This window comes from Kryptolebias marmoratus, linkage group LG22, assembly GCF_001649575.2.
Source record: "Kryptolebias marmoratus isolate JLee-2015 linkage group LG22, ASM164957v2, whole genome shotgun sequence".
Lineage (NCBI taxonomy): Eukaryota > Metazoa > Chordata > Actinopteri > Cyprinodontiformes > Rivulidae > Kryptolebias > Kryptolebias marmoratus.
In genome coordinates, this window is record NC_051451.1 from 13226288 (window position 1) to 13248639 (window position 22352).

Below are 22352 nucleotides of genomic sequence, written 5' to 3' on the forward strand. Positions count from 1 at the left end.
AGGAACACAAACATAATCTGCCATTTTCCTTCAGCGCCTGACAGTAAAAAGAACACACAGGTTTGTTTACAAAATAGAACTTTATTGAAATAGTTTAAACAATCACACTTACAGACACACAAACACACACACACAAAGATCAGGTGGACATTTGGGAATCATCTTGGACCATAAAAAGGACGTGAAAATGTTACCAGAACGTGTCTGAGGTCTGGAGTTACAGAAAGAATCAGAATAAATATCAAACAAACAGGGTCACTCATTCATTCATTCATTCAATCAGCTGATAAATAACAGCATTAACTTATTTTTAGTTTCTGAACAGATTTTTGCTTTGGCTGAAAAACAAAAATCCTTGGTAGAAAAAAAACAAAACAAAAACTAGAGAAGTTTAAAACGATAAAGCTGCCTGCAGAGGCAGGAGAAACACTGACGGTTCACAGAGAATAAAAAGGTCAGAAACAAAAAGGCGTCACGACAGCTTGAAGCGCAGCGGTCGGCGAGAGGTCCATTTCAAACATTACAAAAGAGCACGTCAAACAGCAACATGTGAGGCAGAAAACTGCAAATGGAAACAATAAAAAAAGATGAAAAATGACTTGAATCACAAGTAAACATTTCAAGTTGCCTCAAACTGTGAGCAGTGAGAGAATGTAAAATATTACTGGTGAAAATCAACTAAAGTGAGATTATAAAACTGAAGTATTTAAACATGAAATGAGCACATGTTGATTCCTGTTTAGCGTTTGTTTTATCCCACCTGCAGAGCTGACAGATGTCAAACACCACGTCAGTCAGTCATTAACATTAACCCCCCCAGCTGTGATCCAGCGGCGATTCTGCCTCCAGTGAGGGCTAAAAGTTACATGAAAACCCTGTAAGGTCATCCTCCACAGAGCAGAAGTAGTCAGACAGTACAATAACATGGAGATGGTAAAATAAATTAGGTTTTCAGATGATAGTTTTGGTTTACAGACTTAGCTTTTACAACCCTGACCAGCAGGGGGAGCTCTAAGTGAGACGAAATGCCACCTTTTCCTTTGAACACCCGTTTCAACATCAGTCAGAAAACGACTGAAAACAAACATGGAGACAAAAATACTGAAACAAGTTTCTTTATCAGAGTTCTGCTAAATGAAGGGCAGGTCTGCCATAAACATGTTAAAAACAGTTGCTTTTTTTTCCTTCCTGAGACCTAAACATCATGTTTAAAGTCTCGTTGTTCCTGACAGACAGATAAAAAAAAAAATAGGCAGAGTTCAGCTCATAAACTGAGCTTCCCCCCCCCCCAACTTAAAATAAGGTGAATCACCTCCAAATGAAGCTTTCACAATCACGAGTAAAAACGCTTCAGACACGGCTGGTTAGGATCTTCCCACACCTGCGTCTGAAAGAATTTAGCTTTGAAGCTCTCATTTCACACTAAAGTAGCATTTAACACTTCGTGATAATCGCAGACGCTCGAGAGTCAACTTGTAGAGTCGATTTTTGTGTTCGTTTTTGTGCAAAGCAGGATTACACAGCATTTGGATCTCTTCAAGCTCAGACCTGCAGAGCTAAACAGAGCCAGGTCCCTTAAAGCTTAATGCTCGCTCCGTGATGACTCCAACAGAAGATTAAAAAAAAAAAACCAGAATAACCAAACTACAGATAGCCTGAATGTTAAGTGACGCCTCCAAATTTTTAAAACCCGTTTCCTGAAGCGCGAATAAATAATTTGTAATTAAAAAGGTACAAGTCTTCAGTGAGGAAAAACTGGTTCAGCAGAAATTGGAGTGTGTCACGAGGAAATACTTCAGGGAGTTTGGGATGGGAGCAGCAGCACAAACTAAACGATCACCAGGAAGTGTTTGCCGGAAACCTTTTCTAAGGCTCGCGGCAGAAACCCTGTCGAGTTGAAAAACCACTGCCGTTTAAACGCGTGTCTGAAATACTAATAGTGCTGCAAACTAATCTGCTTTCGCTTGCTCCCATCGACACGTCCACGTTATTAGATACAGCATTGAGATGCTTCGTTGTGGAGCTGGCCCACGGCGTTAAAGCACTACAAAGACCACATAAATAGTTGTGATAAATATCTGTTTTTTAAAAAAAAAGACATTCACTTTGAGTAAAGCTTGACAAAATTAAAATGCTAACAAATGAAGCCAACAATCATGAATGTTTCTCTACAACGCAGCAGCAGTACCAAGCCGAGGCTCCACCTGACTCATCTGAAAACTGTCCCAACTTAAAGCTGCCGAGTTTTAAGTCACGACCTTGCTCAAGATCAAACATTTGTGGATTTGGCTTTAGGGAACGACCCGTAATGCTGTTACTGGCAGGAAAGGTTGGGTCTGCTGAGCCAGGACCAGATCTGGATCATCTCCTGCGGGGTCCTCGGGTGAACCAGCATTAAGCTTTTGTACGCACAGGGGTTTGACCTGTACTTCTCCTCGATGTTAAAGGTCCTGAAGCCTTTGTGCTTCTCGGGGGCCAGCCCCAGCTTCCGGAGACACATCCCGGTGTAGACGTCGTCTATTGGGTAGAGCGCCACATGCCGCGACACGTTGTGGAGGCGAGCAGCGATGTCTCCGGAGTAAAGGTACCCCCCTCCTCCTGCGTACGGAGGGTACGCACCTACGTACATGCTCTCTGGAATGAAGTATTTCACCTTCTTGTCTCTGTGTGGCCCTGCATTCGTGATAACGTCCCCAACAAACAGGTCCCTGGCTTTGGGGCCTGATAAGCCCTTGAGGAAGTCCAGGATGCGGTACGTGTTGACGAAGACGTCGTCATCCCCCTTGAAGATGAACTGAGCGCCGGCGCAACGAGCCTGAATCCACTCTAGAAACAGGACCTCTTTGACGGTCAAGTTGAAGAATGAATCCCGAAAATCCCACTGGATGATGTCCTTGTGGCGGCTGCTCTCGTAGCGCACCATCTCAGACAGATCTGGGTGGTGGTCCACAGTTGTGGTGTTGCCCAGGAGAAAAATGGTGACCACCGTTTTATTGGCGACGACGCCCGCCCGTCCCCAGGACTGGCGGATGGCCTGGCGACGGTCAAAGTGAGGCGCGAGGGACTTGACTGCAAGCAGCAGGAACGGCGGCTCTTTGCAGATCTCCGGTCTGTCCGTTAGGATGGGATACGAACGGCAACGCATGTAAAGCAGGAAGTCCTTAAAGCGGTCTGATAGGGAGTTGTAGTCCTTCACCTGAGTGGTAACTTTATAATTGGGCTGACAGAGATCAGAGGTCAAAACAGTGTCATTGAGCCAGTCAGGCAAGTCCGCGCTGCTGGAGTTTCCCAGTAAGATGGGACTGCTCAGGATGTCCAGAATCTGCTGCTGGAGGTTCCAGTAGGCAGAGCTGGGGACCAGCTTGGCCCAGAAGGCTTTGGAGGGAATGTGGAGCTTGTTGAGTCCATTTTTATCCTGGCTGTTGTTCCGAGAGAGGAGGATGAAGATGAAGAGGTTGATCATCATCACCATCACAACAAACTTTAGCTTCCTCCTCAGCAGCGCCATGACAGGGCTGCGTTCGGCACCACCTGCGTACACACAGGAAGGAAAAAGCAGAAAGTCATACTTGGTGGAAGAAATGATGAATTACTGGAGATGTGGTGTCATTGTTGCATTCAAGTCAGTATGATGATTCAGGGAGCTGGACTCTAGAAGTAGAGCTTTACTATTTTTATTTTAAGCAGTGTTATGTTTATTAGATAGTGACTATTATAGTCTCCATCTACGGTCATGAAGAGCAGGGTTATGATGTGAGGTGAAGTTCTGGCCAGCAGGGAACTGAACCACAGCCTCTCTGCAGCAGGACATTAGAGTCACGTGAGCCGCACAGCTCCCTGAAAGAGATAATATTACAACCACAAAGCTACTTTCACACAAAAGCTTGAAGCAGCTTCTTCCTGTTGGAAATAAACTGCGTGTACATAAAGGCCACGAGGAAGAAACCTGAGTCGTCCAAGCTAACGTGACATCTGTCATCAAGTTAGTAAAAATACTGAATCTATCAATCAATCTCTGAGTGTTTTTAGACCAAATAGTTGGAAATGGAATGTTAATCTGCTTTTAAAGAACCGACAGACTCACTGGGAAACAAGAACACCAACAGGATATTTAGCGTTGATGTTTGGAGTCCCTCTCACAGCAAACTTTAGGACTTCTGAAATCTTAAAGGTAGGTAACACTCAGTAGGTGTTGACAAAGACGTCAACAATCAGAGAACAGTGTCTTCAGAGAGGTGGTGTTTTCCAACATGGTTGCCAAATAACATCACCTCTTTATTCAGCTCCTACAGCTCTATTATCCTACCCAACCACCCGGCTGTTTGAAATGTGTTTGTGTTAGTCATTTTTAACAATGACAACAAAAAAAGGGCAGTGTTTGTTGATGCCATCGGGTTTATAGCAGCTGACGACATGAAATAAATCATTTTATTTTGCACGCATAAATCGTTGGTTCAGAATATGAGTTTAAAGTACATAAAACAAACAAACAAAAAATCAGTTGGGACGTTATAAATCTTTAAAAAAAATGGCTCTGATGATGTAAGGTTTGCCCTTTTTTTTCATCATGGTAATGATGCTTTAGAGTATTTGATCAAAAACAGCAGATGACGCAGAAAAAAACAAACACTAAAAGCATTATTATTCCATTTCATGAAAGTCAAGTATTTAAAGCGTGTATCAAATAAACCAAGACAAGACATGAGGACAACATGTGAGTCAGCGGAGACAAAGCGGCCTTTCAGGAGGTCTGACCGCTTCAGGTTTCTGCTCTGGCAGGGTCACACATCCCGATGTTAAAGCTGGATTTATGCGCCGCAAGAACTGAAGAAATCTGCTCTCGCTCACGTGGTGGTGAGAAACTACAGGCCCCTCCCTCCTCCCACAGCGCCAGACGGATTTCCTCCCTCCGGCTTCTCCACTCATTTGTCCCTGTACAGATTTATAGACCAATCATTTTTAATCATACAGACTGAAACACTGTTTGTCTTTTGCATATTTGTCATGAAGAGACCCCCTCGGTTTCTGACAGGCAGGAGCGAGCGCAAGGAGCGTGTCACCCAGCTGAGGCGTACTTCCTCCCAACCAGGGCAGCCACCGTCTTCTCCATGCACAATAACTGTGACAGGTTCTTCATGATTTGACTATATTCATAAGCTTTACTGGAACAGTAAAGACGGGAAGTAGAAGCAAAATAACTTCATTAGAGATCAGCTGCTTTTCTGTGTAAACACGCCTACAACAAAGATCTGACCAATCACACAACACTTGGCGTGTATCCCTGTGAGAAAAAGTTTGGTCCGGACTGTGAGAACCCCTGTGAGAACAGTACTTCTGGTAAAATAAAAGAAATAACCGCAGTCATGCTGGCAGCTCCTCAAACAGGACGGTGGTTTTAAACACAGGCATGAAAACGAGATCCAGAGTCATACTGCTGACTGCAATTCAAAACAGGAAATATATTTTTACCACATCTGAAAAAACATTAACAATGTTTAAGAAAGTACCACAATTTTAAACTGTTGAGCTGCTAATTAATGTCAGAGAACTAATGTAATATTTAACTTATATTAAAAGTGGAAGTGACTGATAACATTATGCAAAGAAGCAGCAACTATATGAACAAATCCTTCACTCCATGTTGTTAAAATAAAGCCTAGCTGAGAAGCTGTTTCTACTATGAAGTAAAAAGATAAAAACAATGAGTTACCAGGTGTAAAAAGTGCATCTAACAAGTTAAAATGTATAAGTGAGTTCTCCGTCCTCCCGGCGCTGCCTGAATCCTTCCTGTCTCTGTATTGTGTTTCCCTCTCAGCCTCCTAGCAACAACTCGGCTCCGCTTTACTCCTGTTTGCTCTGTGAACCGCTCCATATGCTTCATCCATCACACCCTTCTCCGCACCACCTGTGGCCTTCGTCATCCGTCTTTCCACGTCTTTCTGTGCTTCTTTAAATCTGCTCAAATGTAATTTGATAAAAGGTCTAAATCTGGGAGCAACAAGAGATAATGATGCTGGTAGTAAATGACTAAACGGGGGCAAGCAGAGGCACTCCTTTTCCAGTCTATTTCTCGTGGACAATTAAGCTTTCCGTTCGAGTGCGTCCCACGCAGACATGAAGACTTCTAACAAACATGTAGGAGAGAAGGTGGGCTTGTTGAAAGGAAGGCTAAACAACATGAGACCTAGCTTCAGCCCAAATAATCCCACAGACAAAGAAAGCCTTTTGGCTAGAAGTTCTGCAAATACACAATATATGTTACCCTCTTAAAATGTAGAGTTCAGCTTTGTAGTTCGTTATTTCTGCAACTCTACCTGTGGTTGTTTTCATAGTTAGAGTTTCAAATGTTTGTTTAAATGAATATAACCACACAAGACTGCTGGTTTCTTCCATTCGTGCAACAAACAACATGCCAGCCAGCCAGTCTAATTTAAAGAACACGGCAATCACATATCTAAATATTAAATCTGAATGAAACTGAAGAGGTAGAGATAAACTAACCACATTTGAACTCAGGGAAGCTCTCAAAGTTGCTCGATAACGCTTTACAGCTGAATGTCCCGTGTTTATAAAACCGTTGAAGGGGGTAACCTTAGAGCGCTGCTACTTTAAGTACTGTCATGTTGAGTACAGTACTATAAATAACGACATGTTCAGACAGCAGAGCACATATGGTTCCCTGAGAAAAGCAGGCAGACAGCAGCCGTGCAGAAACATCTACATGTTTACACCCAAACAGCGTTAATACAGGGAAAGATGGGATTATAAATGAAGGCAGCTTTCCTTGGAGAAATGCATATCGCCCTCTGTTTTGAACGCCAAAGTTTTAAACAAAGATGCTGCACCATCCGTTAGCACTCAGAGTATGTGTTAGTGATGAGTCTCAACCACTACCACACCAAATTTAAACTTCACAGAGTTACAGCAAGTTTGTGTTTGATAAGGTTGATTAGCTGTGGCAGCCATCTTGAACCAGACTGACTCCAAATACGAATGCAGTTTTACAAACTGTGAACAAAAACTAAGCTGCAATTTAAAAAACTAAGCTCAAAATGCAGCCACATGTCTCGATTGCAAACACAAGAGTTCAGCGAGACCGCAGCTGAAAATTCACATATTTTCTTGTATTTGGAGCAATAAAGATCTATGTATCTTCTTACCAGACCTCTGCGGTTTTTCAATAAAAAGGTCTGATATGTGAAAATGTACTTATCTTGAAGGAAGGGATACGATTAAGCACCAACCAAGTTCAAGCCGGATGACAAATATTATGACATAAACCACAATGACTTGCACTGGTACTACTGCCCTGTGCAATTTAATTTAGGCTTAAATGTAATAACAAAATGTTCTGATTGTTCAGTAACTATATTTTTTCAAAGCTTTGTCAGGATAATTCCAGTGATTCAGGCCTTATTTACAAAACACTGGCCCTTTTTTAATCTTAGTTTATATCTTGCCTGCTTACACAAGGGGCGTTAGCAATCTTAACTCAACTAAAACACAGCAGCTCAAATGGTAGCTATCAGACGTCTAATTTACTCTGGGATTATTCATGTTAATGAGGTGGGCAAATAACCTGAAACGTCTCAGCTTCAAGCTTGGTTAAACACCCACCACCTCAACTCTGAGCCTTTTTGTACTTTAAGAAAACCAGAGTTCACTACCACAGAGTTAGTACCACCAGCTCTCTGACTCTAGATGCGAAGGTAAACACCCAGACAATGGCAGACGGTATTTGAATAATGTGGTTTCCATCAGATGAAAGAGTCAGAGGGGTGAGGGTTCACCTGTTGGGGGGATGGGTATGAGGAAAGCAGAACCAACGGCTGATTTAAGATGAGTGTGTGTGTGTGTTTATCACTGAGTATTACTGAAGAATAAATGAGCTCCGTGTTTCTGTTTGGACAGTAAAACATGAAAATGCCATCAATATTTACTAAGTCTTTAACAAAACTGAGGAACTTTCGTAGAAGACCTGCGTCATCCTATCAAGTAATGCATGAATAGCAACCCTTTGAAAGTGCTAATTGCACAAGCTTTACCTGTGCAGGTGAGTGAGCCCCTGAGCTTGTGTTGTCTTAGCGCCTTGTCTCGGTCGTGTTAACCCATGCTTGCCTCCACCCTCTGGGAATCGGAGCCAATGGGGAACATGGGTTGAGAAGGAAAGAAGCTGAGAAGGAGGCCAACCCTGAAAAGAGAAAGAGAGAAAATGGCTTTAAGGAGCTGTACTTGAAGAAGACGAGCATCTCGAGGCCCTGAAAACACATTTTATTACTATTTAAACTACGAGCACAAATTGTCGAGTATAAACAAAAACTGAGTATTTAGAATAAATGTTATGCCAGTTATACATTGATTTAACCTAAATGCCTTATTCATATATGAGCTACAGAAAGTGTGTAGTAATCACTAGTAAATAAATTAAACTTACTCTCGCTGTGGTAGAATTACAACATGAATCCTGGTGATTAGCAGATTTAGCTACGCTCAACTGGTTGGAGTATCAGAAGACTAAACAAGCTTCTGTGTCCTGCTTTTAGTGCTTCCCTTTATTGTGATTGTCTGTAGATGCATTTTGACACTTCTTAAAGATTCCCTATAAAAATAAACTGGTTAATTAGTACTGACCTACAGAGTTATAGACCTCAGAGTTAATAAATGTAGTTAACTTGAAAGGAAAGAGGCATTAAATTGACTCTTACAAAAGTAACATGTGAATTGTCTCATTTTAGTTTGCATGTTTGGGGTTAAACAGAAGAAAGGATCATGTACCTCCAGAGTAAATTTGTACCTAAAGTTGTACCTCTAGGTTGTGTGGTTTTTCACAATCATTAACTGTTTGCTTAGTTCTGATGAGCAGAAAAGTTATTTATTAAAAGGTAAAAATGGTGAGCTAAACTGAGACTGCCCACGACATGATATTGTCCATTTCCTCAGCTCTGGCAGAAAAATACATTTAGCTATTATTCATTTACACTAAACACAATCAGCTCTGCTCAGGATGTTCCTTGTGGGTAAAGAGATTACTCTAATCTTCTTTCGTAATTGTAGAAAATCAGATTTCTTATGCACAAGACAAAAAAAAAAAAATCAATTCTCTGCAGTGGTTCTGGAGCCTGGTCAGTCTAAATGAAGATAAACATCCTGACTGACTGCAGTCGTGTAAGAAAAACATCCAGAGCGCATAATATGCAGAAGGGCAACATCTGTGATCTAAAACAGACCTATAATACAGTAAAAAAAACAGGTTGTTATTGGTGATTAACATGAGTGACTGCTGCATTTAACAGAAGACAGGAACAACTGTTCTTCACTGGTTAAAGATTTTTCTTTTTTATTTAAAATAGGTTTTCAATTTGGTTTCAGGACTGATGCTTCTGAAGTCTTTTTTCCTCCTCAAAGTGCTCATATTTGAAGAACGTAAATGCAGACAAGTTCATTTCAGTTCCATTCATGCAGAGAATTCAAGGATGTCGATGTAGTGCATTTGTTGTTGCTGTTTTCTGTGTCATGACTGGAGCGCCACACCCACATATTAACAATATTTAAAACAGCTTGTTGGTCAGGTGAATTTGGAACAGATTTTGTCTTGTGTTTTTTTTTTTTTTACTTCAAACAAAGCTGAAGCCCACAACGGATGGAGCAAACACAAGCTGCAAATTTACACAGGCGTGTCAAATTTGCTGTGCCAACAGGGAAGTGAAATACAAAATGTACGATTTAATGTTTACCACCAGCTGTAAACAACTAAGCAAAATACAAAACAAACAAAAACAATTACAATAGCTCTTACAAAAACACTGATGTAGACAGATGCAGTTACATTATGACTGGGTTTGGGTAATCAATAAACCACTGGTGTACTGGTTAGATATGGAGTGACCAACAGATAGCAGAGAGATTACTTTTCACTGTTCAACCATCACAGTCTGGAAATGTTCTGCTGAAGACCAAACACTGAAATGTTCAGATTTTTGTTGTACAGACAGTATTTATACAATATATATATATATATAAATAAATGAATGAAATGGTCTTCTTCGGGCCTTAAAACACATTAAAATGATGTCATCCATAAAAGAGAATGCAGAAGTAGTGCATAAAATCAACTGAGTGTTTTTAATAAATCAACATCTTTTAACAGCAATAAATAAAATAAATATTTGCCCTTAAGCGTGTCTCATATTGTTATGGAAAGAAACTGGCCTATTTTTCTTTACAATGCTGCTCAAGTTCCCTGGGATCAATTTCAGTGATGTTTGTGAGGCATTTCCTCATCGGCAGCTCTTCAAATGTACCCACTCTGTTATTTTACTGTTTCAGCCGTTTTATTGTAGATCAGCAACATTCAGTTTTACCAAAGCTCTGGCTGCTGATTAGATAGTTTCACATTTACCTCAAGAATATTCAGAGAATACACAAAGGACTTCGTGATTATGAACTTCATCTTCAGTTTTGCTGTTGCACATAAGCCCATACTTGCAATCCTCCACTGCCGTGCTTCACAGTTGTTAAGGCGTCTGGATTGATTTGCTGAGTTTGGTTTCACACCGAAGCTCCTGTACATTACGACCAACATGTCCAGTTCTTCCTGACAACCTTGCTTTGAAGTTCTTTTCTTGGTCTTTTGTGATTATACAGTTGTGACCTTTACCATTTAACCATTCTATAACTGAAGAAGACTGGCAATGGTCCTAAATGTTTTTCCCCTAAATTAAATACAATAAACACTACTGAATCATAGACTGAAAAGTGTTCAAATTCCCTTAAACCCTCCTTTACAGAGGTGTTAACACCTACTGATCATCAACTAATCAGGCAGCACCTGGCTCCTACCATTCTGTTTATTTATGAATTTTACTGAATACTTTTGAATGTTTCTATTATTTTTACATTTGGATTTTGTTCTTAGGATTAATTTACAAATCCAGTGTAAAGGTCATATTGTGTTGACTGTGATAAATTGAGTTTAAAATCCTCTGTTTGATTATCCTTTTTATGCCCTTATCCAGAAATCTTTACAACAAAGCATTTTCTTTTTTCTACATTTACCGTATGAGCAGGTTACTCAATAGAACAATTGAATGTCTACTTTTTGCTTTCCTTTACCGTTTAGTTTGGCCATGAACAAAACCTGAAAAATGTTCACTTTTCCTTCTATTCTTCAACATAAAATGACACAAACAGAAGTCATTGTTTCCTGATCCAAATAAAGACATTTGTTTGTTTGGTTTTTTTATTTTTAAATGTTAGGATCTTTGCAGACCAAACAATACCAACCATTTTTTGATTTATAGACTTTTTATTCTTTAATGCGACCGGAATGCAACAACATACCCACACAACTTATAAATCAAAACAACCGGCTTGGTCAGGAGAAGTGAACTATTACTTTCAGTGGCATTTTGAGTTACCATGGTGATGTAATTAGCCAAAAAATGATGCCATTAAAACCCAAAATGAACTAATAAGCATAACTCTAAGCTGACAGAGTGAGAGCTTACATGACCTAAAGCTGTTTCCCAACTCTGGTCCTCGAGTAACATGATCCTGCATGTTTTCATTGTTTCCCAGCTCTTCATCGGGTCTTCAAGTTCTGCAGAAGCCTGTTAATCACTCAGCCATTCAAATCAGGTGTGTCAAAGCAGGAAAACAAGTAAAACCTGCAGGATAGTGGCCCCCGAGGACCAGGATTCGACACCCCTAATCTACACACTTGTTGCTACAATGAGCGCTCTCAAACTAACTAATGCCTCTTTTACACGGACCCCAATTCAGAAGTCTGGCTCTACTCCCCTCTACTCGATAAAGAATGCATCGCGTTCACACCGGCCAGTTTGGTCGGTAGCAGAGGAACGCCTCCTCGTGTTGTTGGGCTGCAGCGCGGGGGGTGCGCTACCGAAACTTAGGGCAAGTTGTGTAAACAACGAAAGCGCTATGGACAATGATAGCCCCGTGTTGTTGCTGTTTTTTAAACGTATGGGGATTCTCCTGAGACTACAGGAAGAGAGGCGCAGTGGAAGAAATGCTCTGGATGCCGTGATTGTTGCGCAGAGTAGGACAGCTGTTATCCGCCGGAGATTTCAGGCTTTACAGCGCCTTCAGCTGGGTGACAGACGGCATAAACGTTGCAGGGTAAGCTAACGCTGTTCTTTATATTCCTACCTTCGCTCTATGCTTGCATCTGGTCACACCCACAACCAATGAGTGAACAGGAGCTAAGCTTGTGCCACCCACAAAGCAGGGTTGGCCCGGCTGGCCCTACTCCGAAGCAGGGATCGAAGAAGCAGGGACTGAGTGCGAAAAAATGCAGATGTAAACGCTCGCAAAGCGAGCAGAGTAGAGTGGAGCCGGGACTGGTAGGGTCCGTGTAAAAGGGGCATAATGTTGAGAGGGATCTCAGAATGGTCTAAGAATGCCACCTGCTGTGTGTCGGTGAAAGCAGATAAGAAGGCAGCATAAATGGGAGAAGTCAACTAACCCAGAACAGGTCTCTGGACAAAGTTCAACACGTACAGAAGGATGGAGACAAAGTGTCAAACTGGCTACAGGAGCCAAATAATCATTTTGAAACAGTAAACACATCGACATTAATACCACCTACCACTGAAGTCAACACAATTCAAGATGGCCACCACAGCTAAGCTACACTAAACAACACAGAAATGGCTATAACTTAGAGAGCTAAAATGTGGTGTGGTAGTAGCTGAGAGTCATCTTCAACACATACTCCAGGAGCTAACAGACCTCAGATGAGATAACATCATTTACAAGGTTTGATGGCTACAAACTCCTACAAATTGGTTAGAAAGGTGGCGGGCGATATGCATTCCTTCAAGCAATGCTAGGCCTTTAATTATAGATGCGTTAAACATAACAGCAAACAATTTCAGCGATGCACAGGAGTGAGCCAACTGGTATTTTGGTTTAATAAACAAACTATTTCTCTGTAGATGTTTCCACAGGCAGAGTCTTTACTGAGGTCAGCTATCAACTGTCAGTTCCTTATTAACTGTGTGTGTTTAGATTCTCATGCACCAATAAAACATATACTGAAGGTATCAGTAGCCGAGTTTTCATCCAAGCATATTGCAAATTTGTTCCAAATCTTTGACAGATTAAAAAAAAATGTCTCTGACTCCACTGCTGCTTCGGGAATGTTTTGGTGTTGTTGGAAAATTTCCTTTTCCACTGAGAACGGTGAGAAAAAAAAAAAGTGAAACCTCAAGAGAAAAACTGACTAAATTTCTATTTTGGAAACTGATTGAAATTGAGACTTAAAAACAATATATATGTAGCTATGTGTTTTTCTTAAGTTCTGGTGAAGATCTTTGTGCACTTCTGACTTATGTCATTTCCAAATAAGGTTTAGGTATTTTTACTGTTAATATTCTGTCCCTCTCTTAGAGCCCATACACCATCCTGTAGCCAATAGGTTTCTGTTCTGATGCTCAGTTCATTCAATTTTGATTTGATTTTAGTTAGTCTTGTGGTTCATTTATTGGAAGCTGCTCTAAATCAGCTGACTGACAAATCTTAGTTTTTAACAGTGCAGTATGCACACTTATAAGAAGCTCTTTAGTCAACAGCAAAGCTGCCGTCTGCTAGGTGGCTGCCAAGGTTTTCGGGGTGCGTACAAAAGAAAAAGGGGGGGAAAGGTATTGTTTTAGGTTTAAACTTAAACAGGAACCAGGGGACTAATAAGCTGGACCCACCCAGCCAGTATCCTGAACTTGGTGAACAATTGTGCAAGTTCAAATCCCACACATTTAGAGGAAAGTCCTGTTTTGACTGTCCTGTGGCTCATAGTGTACTTCCTAAATTTCAAACTGAAATAATGAAGTAATGTTAAAGTCTGCAAAAGTAAAACACCCCATAACTGATCTAATATACACATGTATGAAAAATGAAGTTGCACAAAGCAAAACTATAACTAATGTTTTTAATTCAAACATGTTTTCCGTCAAGACTACATTTTGTTTATGAGAAACTAAACCCAGTCAGTAATTTATCCTTACCAGATTACTGCCTTGAGCCTAATTTGAGTGTTCACTTTTAATGTAAAGCACCTGGAGCAATGTTTGTGTCCAATTCAGACTTTAAAACTATATTTTCCTCATCCCAGAGTTCCATTTTCTTACACATAATTTCCATTTAACCCACATGTAGGTTGTAAATACCAATGCGATATTCTTCAGCCCTAATTGACAAAAGTTTGCAGGATGTCATAAGACGTTAGTGTGAACAGAGGTCTATTAGAAACAGTGCAGAGAAGAGAGCTAAAAATAGCCAGAGGGGCCGACTGAGCTGGAGTCTGCCCACCAAATATCGACAGTCTACAACAGTACTCACCAAGAGCCATGGCTCCTATAGTTTCTTATGACTTGATGTCATTCTTCTTTTGCATTTTCTGTTCATGTTGGGTCAAATAGCCCAAAGTAGATCAGGTTTAAATTTAAGCCTTTTTATCTGATAATACAGTGATCATAAAACTAAAGATCTATCATTTATTTATTGCTGAACCGAGCACAGCAGGTGATGAAAAAGAGAAATGTCTACTGACTGACAAGAGCACGTCAATGCTCACAGCCTAAAAATAGAACGGAATTTCTCATTATCAACAAATACTTGTCACTCGGACTCCACAAAGTAAAGGTCACCCCTCACTATACGCCGACTAGTTTAAGAGCTAAACTTCAAAATGAGCGAGGAATAAACTATCCATGGCAAGACATGTTGCAAAGTTAAGACATTAGAAATATCAATGCTACCAAAAAAACCCAAAACACTGCATATCTCAGGCTGTAAAATTATGAAAACAAAAAACATTTACGCTGAAGAGCACCAAAAGTGAATCCACTGATAAAGTAGTTAGTCTGTTATGTAGTTATTACTGATAAACTTTGAAAGAACTGACAAGTAGTACGATCCATGTCACCTAGTTGATCACCTCATAACTTCCTGTGGGTTAGTTTCTAAGGGCGTCATTTTCTTACAAGCATGTTTTCAGCCACTGTTAGGACAACCCTGATTAGTGTTACTGATAGGTTATATCAAACATGAGACGAAAAATTGTGTTTACAGAGAACTTCTATGGTTGACTCATAATTCTGCAAAAAAAAAAAAAAAAAATCAGAGTAAAAGGTAAAAAAATATATATTACAAAGTACTCATGAAAAAAAATCAGTTTCCTACTTTAAAACGTCATTAAATCTTTGTTTTGCACCAAAATTACGAGTAGTTTTATTCCCCAGATGAAACTTGTTTTTAGAAATCTTTGAGCCAAATCATAGATGATCATTTACACCTAAATCTGGACTCTGACAGAACCACGCCAAGATATTTAGATGCTTTCCTTTAAGCCGCTTGAGAATTACATTATCAGTACGCTTGGGGTTATTGTAATGCTGAAAGGTCAACTTTTGTTTTTTAATCTTTAGACGACCTCAACAAGTTTTTCCCAAGAAACAACCTGTATTTTATTTCCTTATTATTTGTTCAAGCCCTGCCCATGACAAAGACAACCGAAGCGCCATTCTTTACTGTGGAAACTGTGTTCTTGGGATGACGAGGCAAGTTAATATTTCCCCCAAAATAAGAAAATTAAAGAACAAGTTTTTTTTATTTTTAGACCATGCAATTATTCGGTAAAGTCTAGTTTTACATATATAACATTGTAGCAGAAACAGGAACCATAAATGACTAAACTGAGTGCCCACATCCTCAGGAACTGAAAGCAGGAAGAGTATCAGTCAAAAAAAAAGAGGAAACCTGCAGAAAATCGTGGAACTTTACAACACTTTTATTTAAAATAATTAAGATATTATTTTTGCTTTAATAAATGTTGGGGCGACAATCTAGTTCCCTTGCAACTGAATAAAAACTATGAACTGCTCAAACAATGCCAAACTATAAATACTTGTGTTCTGCGATACTCAGTACTATCGTGACAACACAAACTTTTCTTTGACAAAATGAACAGAAAAAAAAAAGACATGGGAAACAAATTTCCTGTGCCGTTAGGCTCCTCAGTGAAAAGGGTGTCATTAAGATCAGAATTCACATTTAGCTGATGGCTAAATATTAATATAGCCAATCCCATGTTTGTGTTTTCTCATAAGTGTTCTTGTGAAGGTCTCGAAAGATAGCTCCAGTGCTTTAAAATTATGGAAATAAAATTTGAGACAGCTCTGAGACGGCAGCGATGTCTGACTATTTTGAGACAAAATGTACTCGTATATAGCTCAGGTAGTCTTGCGTCAGTTCTGTACTGTTTAGAGCAGAGGTGGGCAATCCTTGTCCTCGAGGGCCACTATCCTGCATGTTTTACTTGTTTCTCTGCTCCAACACACCTGATTTGAATCAGTGTGTCATTAACAGGCTTCTGCAGAACATGAAGAGGTCATTTAACTACTGAATCGGGTGGTTAAAACCATCACCCCTGGTTTAGAGGGTAGGATGCAACACGGCTTTAACAGCTCCAAGAGGCGACAAAAACCTATGTATGTCACCACAGCAATGACTTGTCTTCCAGAGAAATAAATTAAGTCACTTGTTTAGTAATTCTTTTTGCTTTATCACTGTCCTTAAGAAACTTATTTCTCCTCTTTAGAGTTTCCTCAAAAGTATGCTGCTTAGCTGAGCTAGCTTCAAGAGTTAGCTGGGTGAGCCTGGTGGATCAGGCTGAGTGTCTGGATTTTAACTGCTGATCGTAGCTACTGAACTGTTCTCATTTTGTCTTTTAAAATACTTCCAGACCACAGACATGTTGGTTTGTTGCATCACACAGTTTTCCAGCAGCCGTAATACAGTGCAGCTAATATAAAACTATATAGAGTAGGTAAATAGCAGATTGGGAGAGGAGTGTAGTCAGCTACTTTGACAATCAATGAAAAATTATTCTGATTGAGAATTTGATTCGATACTTGCTTGGGACAGCCCTGGTTAAATGCATTGCTGGTGTCAGTTTGTGGGCCTCAAACTCTTCATTTACTTGCCAAAGTCAGAGGCTATGGCTGACTGCTTTACAAAAAATGCTTGCATTAGAGTGTGGATACACATAAAACAGCACATAAGATAAGGAAAAATCGGGCATAAACAGAAACTGCTTTGTAGGATCTCTAAGAAACCGTTAGAGATCCTACTGACTTAATTTGTACTTAAATAAGTTAAGACCTAATGTGTGCATATTAAGGCTTGTGTAGAAAAACTAACATTTCCAACAAAGGTTCTTTGAGAATATGCTCACACCAGGTTTGGAAAGTTATGTTTCTTTGCTTGCAGAGTTAAACTTTGTCTTTGCGGTTCAGATAAAACATATCAGCAACTGGTGACAGAGATATCTGGAGCATTTTTGCTAACCACAGCATACTTGCTTTTAAAACAAACACGTTAGAATAAAACTGGATTGGATGTTGTATGAATTCCTAACAACAGAGAAAACAGAGGCTTTTCAAACAACATGTAGATACTGTAATGGTGATGCTGGAATATGTTGGGGTCTTACTCTGTTTTTAACTGTATATGTAGAAGTGAAGGCATTAGGTTCAGTTTTGAGGCTTCTGTGCCTCTATCTATTTATCAGATAAATAACTAATTACAGCTACTCTTTTCAGTAATGGTGTTGGTGTCACTATCAGCCGAGTTAAGATACTGGTAGCCATCGGGTGTTTGTGGTGCTAACCTACAACAGCAATGTGAGATTATCATGAAATATTTCACACAATTCATTTTTAAAAAAATGCAAACCGGTACTAAAAATTAATACAAGTTTGTCTATGCGAGTCTAACCAGGGCAGCATAGATATCAGAGTGAACGACAGTGTGGTTTTAGTACAGAACTAATGAGATTCTCCCAGAATTAGAAACACTCCTGGGAATCATCAGGTCTCCAGTTTAAAATGTGCTGAAATTACTGACCTTGAACAGAGAGAACAGATGAGAAAACTCTTTTCTCTGAATCATTAAGTTTCTGCACACTTTTTTCCAAAAGGCTGAATTTTAGGCATGTGAGCCTTTAATTTTTTTCTCTAGAGTTTATACGCTAAAGTAAAGCATGTGAATCAGAAAAAGATAATTACCCTGCCTCTGGCATTCTTTGACTCATAATACATGTTTTAGGGAGGGGGAATAATAAAAAACAACAACTCCCTCTGGCAACCTAAAAATGCAGGTTTGTGTCCTTGTGATGTTTAAAGTCATGAGGACGATTGGGGCATTGTGTGACGGATGTAAGATGGAGAACAGGACTGGGTAATAAATGAGTAACAAAAGTTCAACAGTTTGGTTTTAGTGCTAGGTCAAAGTGAGACAGAAAACAGAGTTTGTGAAAGTGCACAGAGCATTGTGGAAACTATGAGTTGGTTATCCCTGGAAATAAGGGAAACTCCCCAGAGAAACTCAAGCCTTTTAACACACGTTTAAAAAAAAGACCCTGACAAATGACTCTACAGTACTCCCAGATATCCATGGACTTTACTCTCAATAAGTATTGATGGATTGACAACCTCTGGGTGGTACGTTGTGGTAAAAATGGGCCTAGCTCCTTTTTCAACACAGACACAGGTTTACTGATCGTAAACTGATCGTCTCAGATGGAGGGTCTAAAATAAACAACAAGCTGCAGACATAGCTCAGTTCTGCTGAGTTGGAAGGAGTTCAGTTTAGTCAAAAATAAACTACGGGACTTTACAACAACGTCTTTTATGATCGGTACTGCAGAAAGTTTACACTCATCCCAGAATTAAACCAGATATAAATCTTTACAGCACTGACTTATTGACACAAAGGTAATTAGAAGTCACAGAGTGTTTCTGCATCAAACAATTTACTGCACATTCCTGCAAAAACACTGTTTAAATGATATTAATCTGTATAAAAAGCACTCAAGACGTTAGAGAAGATTCCTGATCAATGAATAAACAGTTAGGGTAACAAGTTAATAATTTATGCTAAAGTAAGACTGAGGTCAGGCTAAAACTGATGAAGAACTGAAAATGAGACTGAATCCAGACTTATAAGCCTTAGAAGCTGAAATTTAAAATGCCACTATCATTAGTGGGATAGGCGAGCTCTTTCACACAATAAGATGATCGGATTAGATGAACTTAATCTTATTTGTTTGATTCAAGTTTGTAACTTACAATTGCCATTTTGTTTGATTAAATTACAGCTGAATAAGGAAATATTCTGACTTATGTCATTTCTAAATATTTTATATTCAAGCGAGATAATGAAGAGACAAAAAGTCTATCACTGCTAAATAAAATCCCCTCTGTCCTTTGTCCGCGTCCTCTGCTGTTTTTTTCCTTTTCCCCACAGCACACATTAATAATTCAATAGCTCGTACAGATTCAAAAGGAGTCACTGCTCTTTATTTACCTGTCTCCATGGTGAATCATAGTATTAGAGCTCCATTATTGATGGCTTTTTTTCATCTGTCGGACGTGTGCTTAACCAAAGAGAGTTCAGAGCTGGTTGGACTAAACGCAACAAGCTATTCCTGAACCGAAAACCTTCAGACTTTTCCGTCTCAGTGGTGATTAAAAGAAGTATCTTAAAAGCAGACAAACTTAGCCTTATTGACGACAGAGCAACTGGTTCCTGCCGTGGAGTGTCTATCCTGTTGATACCAAAGTACAGCTTTCCACTGGGGTTTATATCGCAGGAAAGACCATACAAAGAGAAGTGGAGCACACGGCAAAGACAGGCTCACACTACTACACACCAAAATAACACTGAAAAGAGTGCAGTTTCATTAAAACACACACCATTTTCTATTAAACAGACTAACAAAGAGACACAAATGTACATAAAGCCACTAGACTTATTTTAAAGGATGGGGCTTAGCTATAAAACAGAACAAATATACCCCCCCCCCCCATTAGTGTGCTTATCTTAACACTTAAGGACAAATAATTGGAGTTGTGTAATTTCTCAAATATTCAGATTTTCCTCATGTGCAGTCTGGACACAAACCAGCCTTTTTTAAGGCTCTGATCTGGTCCAAGTTGTGGTTTATAAAAATAAAACTTTGGAGTATTTAAAAAAACCCTCTGCACCTCTTTTAGCGCTTTTCATATTTTATTGTATTGGATTAACCAAAATATCAAACTAAATGTTTGTTTTTGTCATTTTACCAATAAGTCGTGAGCATACTCTCCCATTTTGTTGTCATTATTTTTCAACAAAGTCCTCTTTCTTGTGAGGACTTTCAAGCTAGACAGAAACCAACTATTGACTGAATTGAGGACGTTAATCCCAGTTGTGGTTTAGACATTTTTATAAATGTAAATGTTGTTCTTGTGAATATAAACCTGAGAGCACTGAAACAGACGGGAGGCGATAGGAGGAAAGAGCCGTGTTTTGTTTTTGTTTGATAACCAGGATTGTTTATGATTAAATAGAAGTTTCTGACACAATAAATCCAGTCAGGATTTAACCTAATCTAACACGACTCCAACACACCTGATGTGAATAAATGGCTGATTAGCAGGCTTCTCCAGAACATGCCTCGGTGGTTATCCATTGAATCAGGTGTGTTGGAGCGAGGAAACAGGAAAAACATGTAAAGTAAAGCTACAGGATCTCCTTCAAAAATGTCAACTAAATGTTACTTTGCCCGTAGACAATACAGATATAGACATTTCTCATTACAAAGTGTGCGTTTTTGACCCAAAAGCTGCCGCTCATGGACCGTTTTTACTCATCTGTAGATAAAAAAATCCCATTCTTAAATAAAACACCTTGAAGCCTACAACACATGGACCTATGTAGTTGTGTTAAAGCCATTTAATTTCAAAAGTGCCAAGCAAATTAACACTTTTTTTAGTCTTTGACACATGGTAAACAAGTCAACTAATAAATTAAAACTAATAAAGTTGCTATTAAAGCATAACACGGGTTACAGCAGGTAACAGAAAACCCGTACTGAGTTTTAGTGTACTTCCCCCGGTGTTTAGTCTCTTCTTGAAGTTTTTGTATTACAATCTAAAGTGGCATCTAAATTTTAATCAATCCAGCCTTTCGCATGAACTTTATCGAACCGGTAAGTCTACTTTTTTCTTAGTAGGCGTTTTTTAAAAAAAAATTTAGTGGGTTGATATAAATGTTTCGTCTGGTTCGGACATTAAAAGTCGCCCCCCCAACCCCAGCCCGGTCTGAGAGGTTTTAAACTTACTTCTTCTTGGTTTTCGCTCGTCGCTCGTCAGCCAAAAATCACCCCGGGAGCGGCGGAGAAGAGACATAAATCCATGAGCGTCCCCAGTGGGAGCAACGCGTCCGTTTTGGCTGCGAACGCGTCCTGTTTCGGGTAACGGCTGACGACTTTAGGACATCCTTCTCCAACGGCCTCAACGGTTCGCTAACCGAGCTCCCCCCGCCCCCGCCTGCGCGCGCGTCGTTTCTGTGCGGAGCCCCGCCCCTCCTGCCCGACGTACGCGCTTACGTAAACATTCATTAAAATAAAAAATGTCGTCAAGGTGCTTCCTCCATTATGTGTCTAACCAGGACGCTTTTAGTGCGGTGCTAAACCTGGGACATGTTCATTATTAATATTAATGGACTAAATACAATTACCCCCCTTTAATTACCCCCCCCCCCCNCCCAACCCTTGATGATAAAATCACATTGTTGAAAGCATTTTTATAGTCAGTCATCATGACAATAATTTTCTGGTAAAGTGGTACTTCATTCAGCATCAGGCCTACAGTTTACGAAATGTTTGACAGCATATTGTATTGTATTTATTGTACTGTATTTGAAGTACACCAGCGACGTTTACAGTAAATTGTGCCTTGGGATTCCTTTAATAGTCCTCAGCAGTCAACACATCACTAGTAATGTCCAGACACAAGACTCTAAAATAAATGGGGCTATGAATTTACTGATTTAAAGCATGACATGTGACGTTTGATACAAACAAATGCCAAAGATGTAAATCTTACAGCTATATGAGTAGAATTACTTTATTATTTGTCAAAGGAAAAGAATAGTTGACTTGTAAAGTGATGGAAATCTTCTGTCCCTTCTGCGTACAGTGATAACATATTTTAGAAGCGTTACGAAGAGGGTAGTCTAAAATCCATTTTAAAGTACTGCTTCATAACCTTTTTGACACCAACTTTTTAATGTTTTTGTGTTTATCATAAAGTCAGCAGGGTGAGGAAGCTTTAAAAGTGACCTCCACAACCAGAGCCTTTTTTTTGTTTCAAGGATATGCCAAACAAACACAAGAACAATTGACGGTCTCTTAATGCTGACAGTAAACAATCTTTAAACTTAAGTGTCTCACTTATTTTAGGCCACATTCATGTGACTTGTTGAAACCCTTCATATTTCCTCTCTGCAAG

General features: G+C 39.7%; 1 protein-coding gene across 1 annotated transcript; it reads right to left on the reverse strand.

The window, feature by feature from the left end:
- Positions 1–61: 61 nt before the first annotated feature.
- On the reverse strand, positions 62–21369 carry b3gnt2b (UDP-GlcNAc:betaGal beta-1,3-N-acetylglucosaminyltransferase 2b). Its single transcript, XM_017427506.3, has 3 exons — positions 21182–21369; positions 8046–8191; positions 62–3531 (listed from the first exon to the last, which is right to left on the reverse strand). The coding sequence occupies exon 3, from the start codon at positions 3506–3508 to the stop codon at positions 2315–2317; it is 1194 nt and encodes a 397-aa protein (XP_017282995.1). The 5' UTR covers positions 3509–3531; positions 8046–8191; positions 21182–21369; the 3' UTR covers positions 62–2314.
- Positions 21370–22352: the final 983 nt, after the last annotated feature.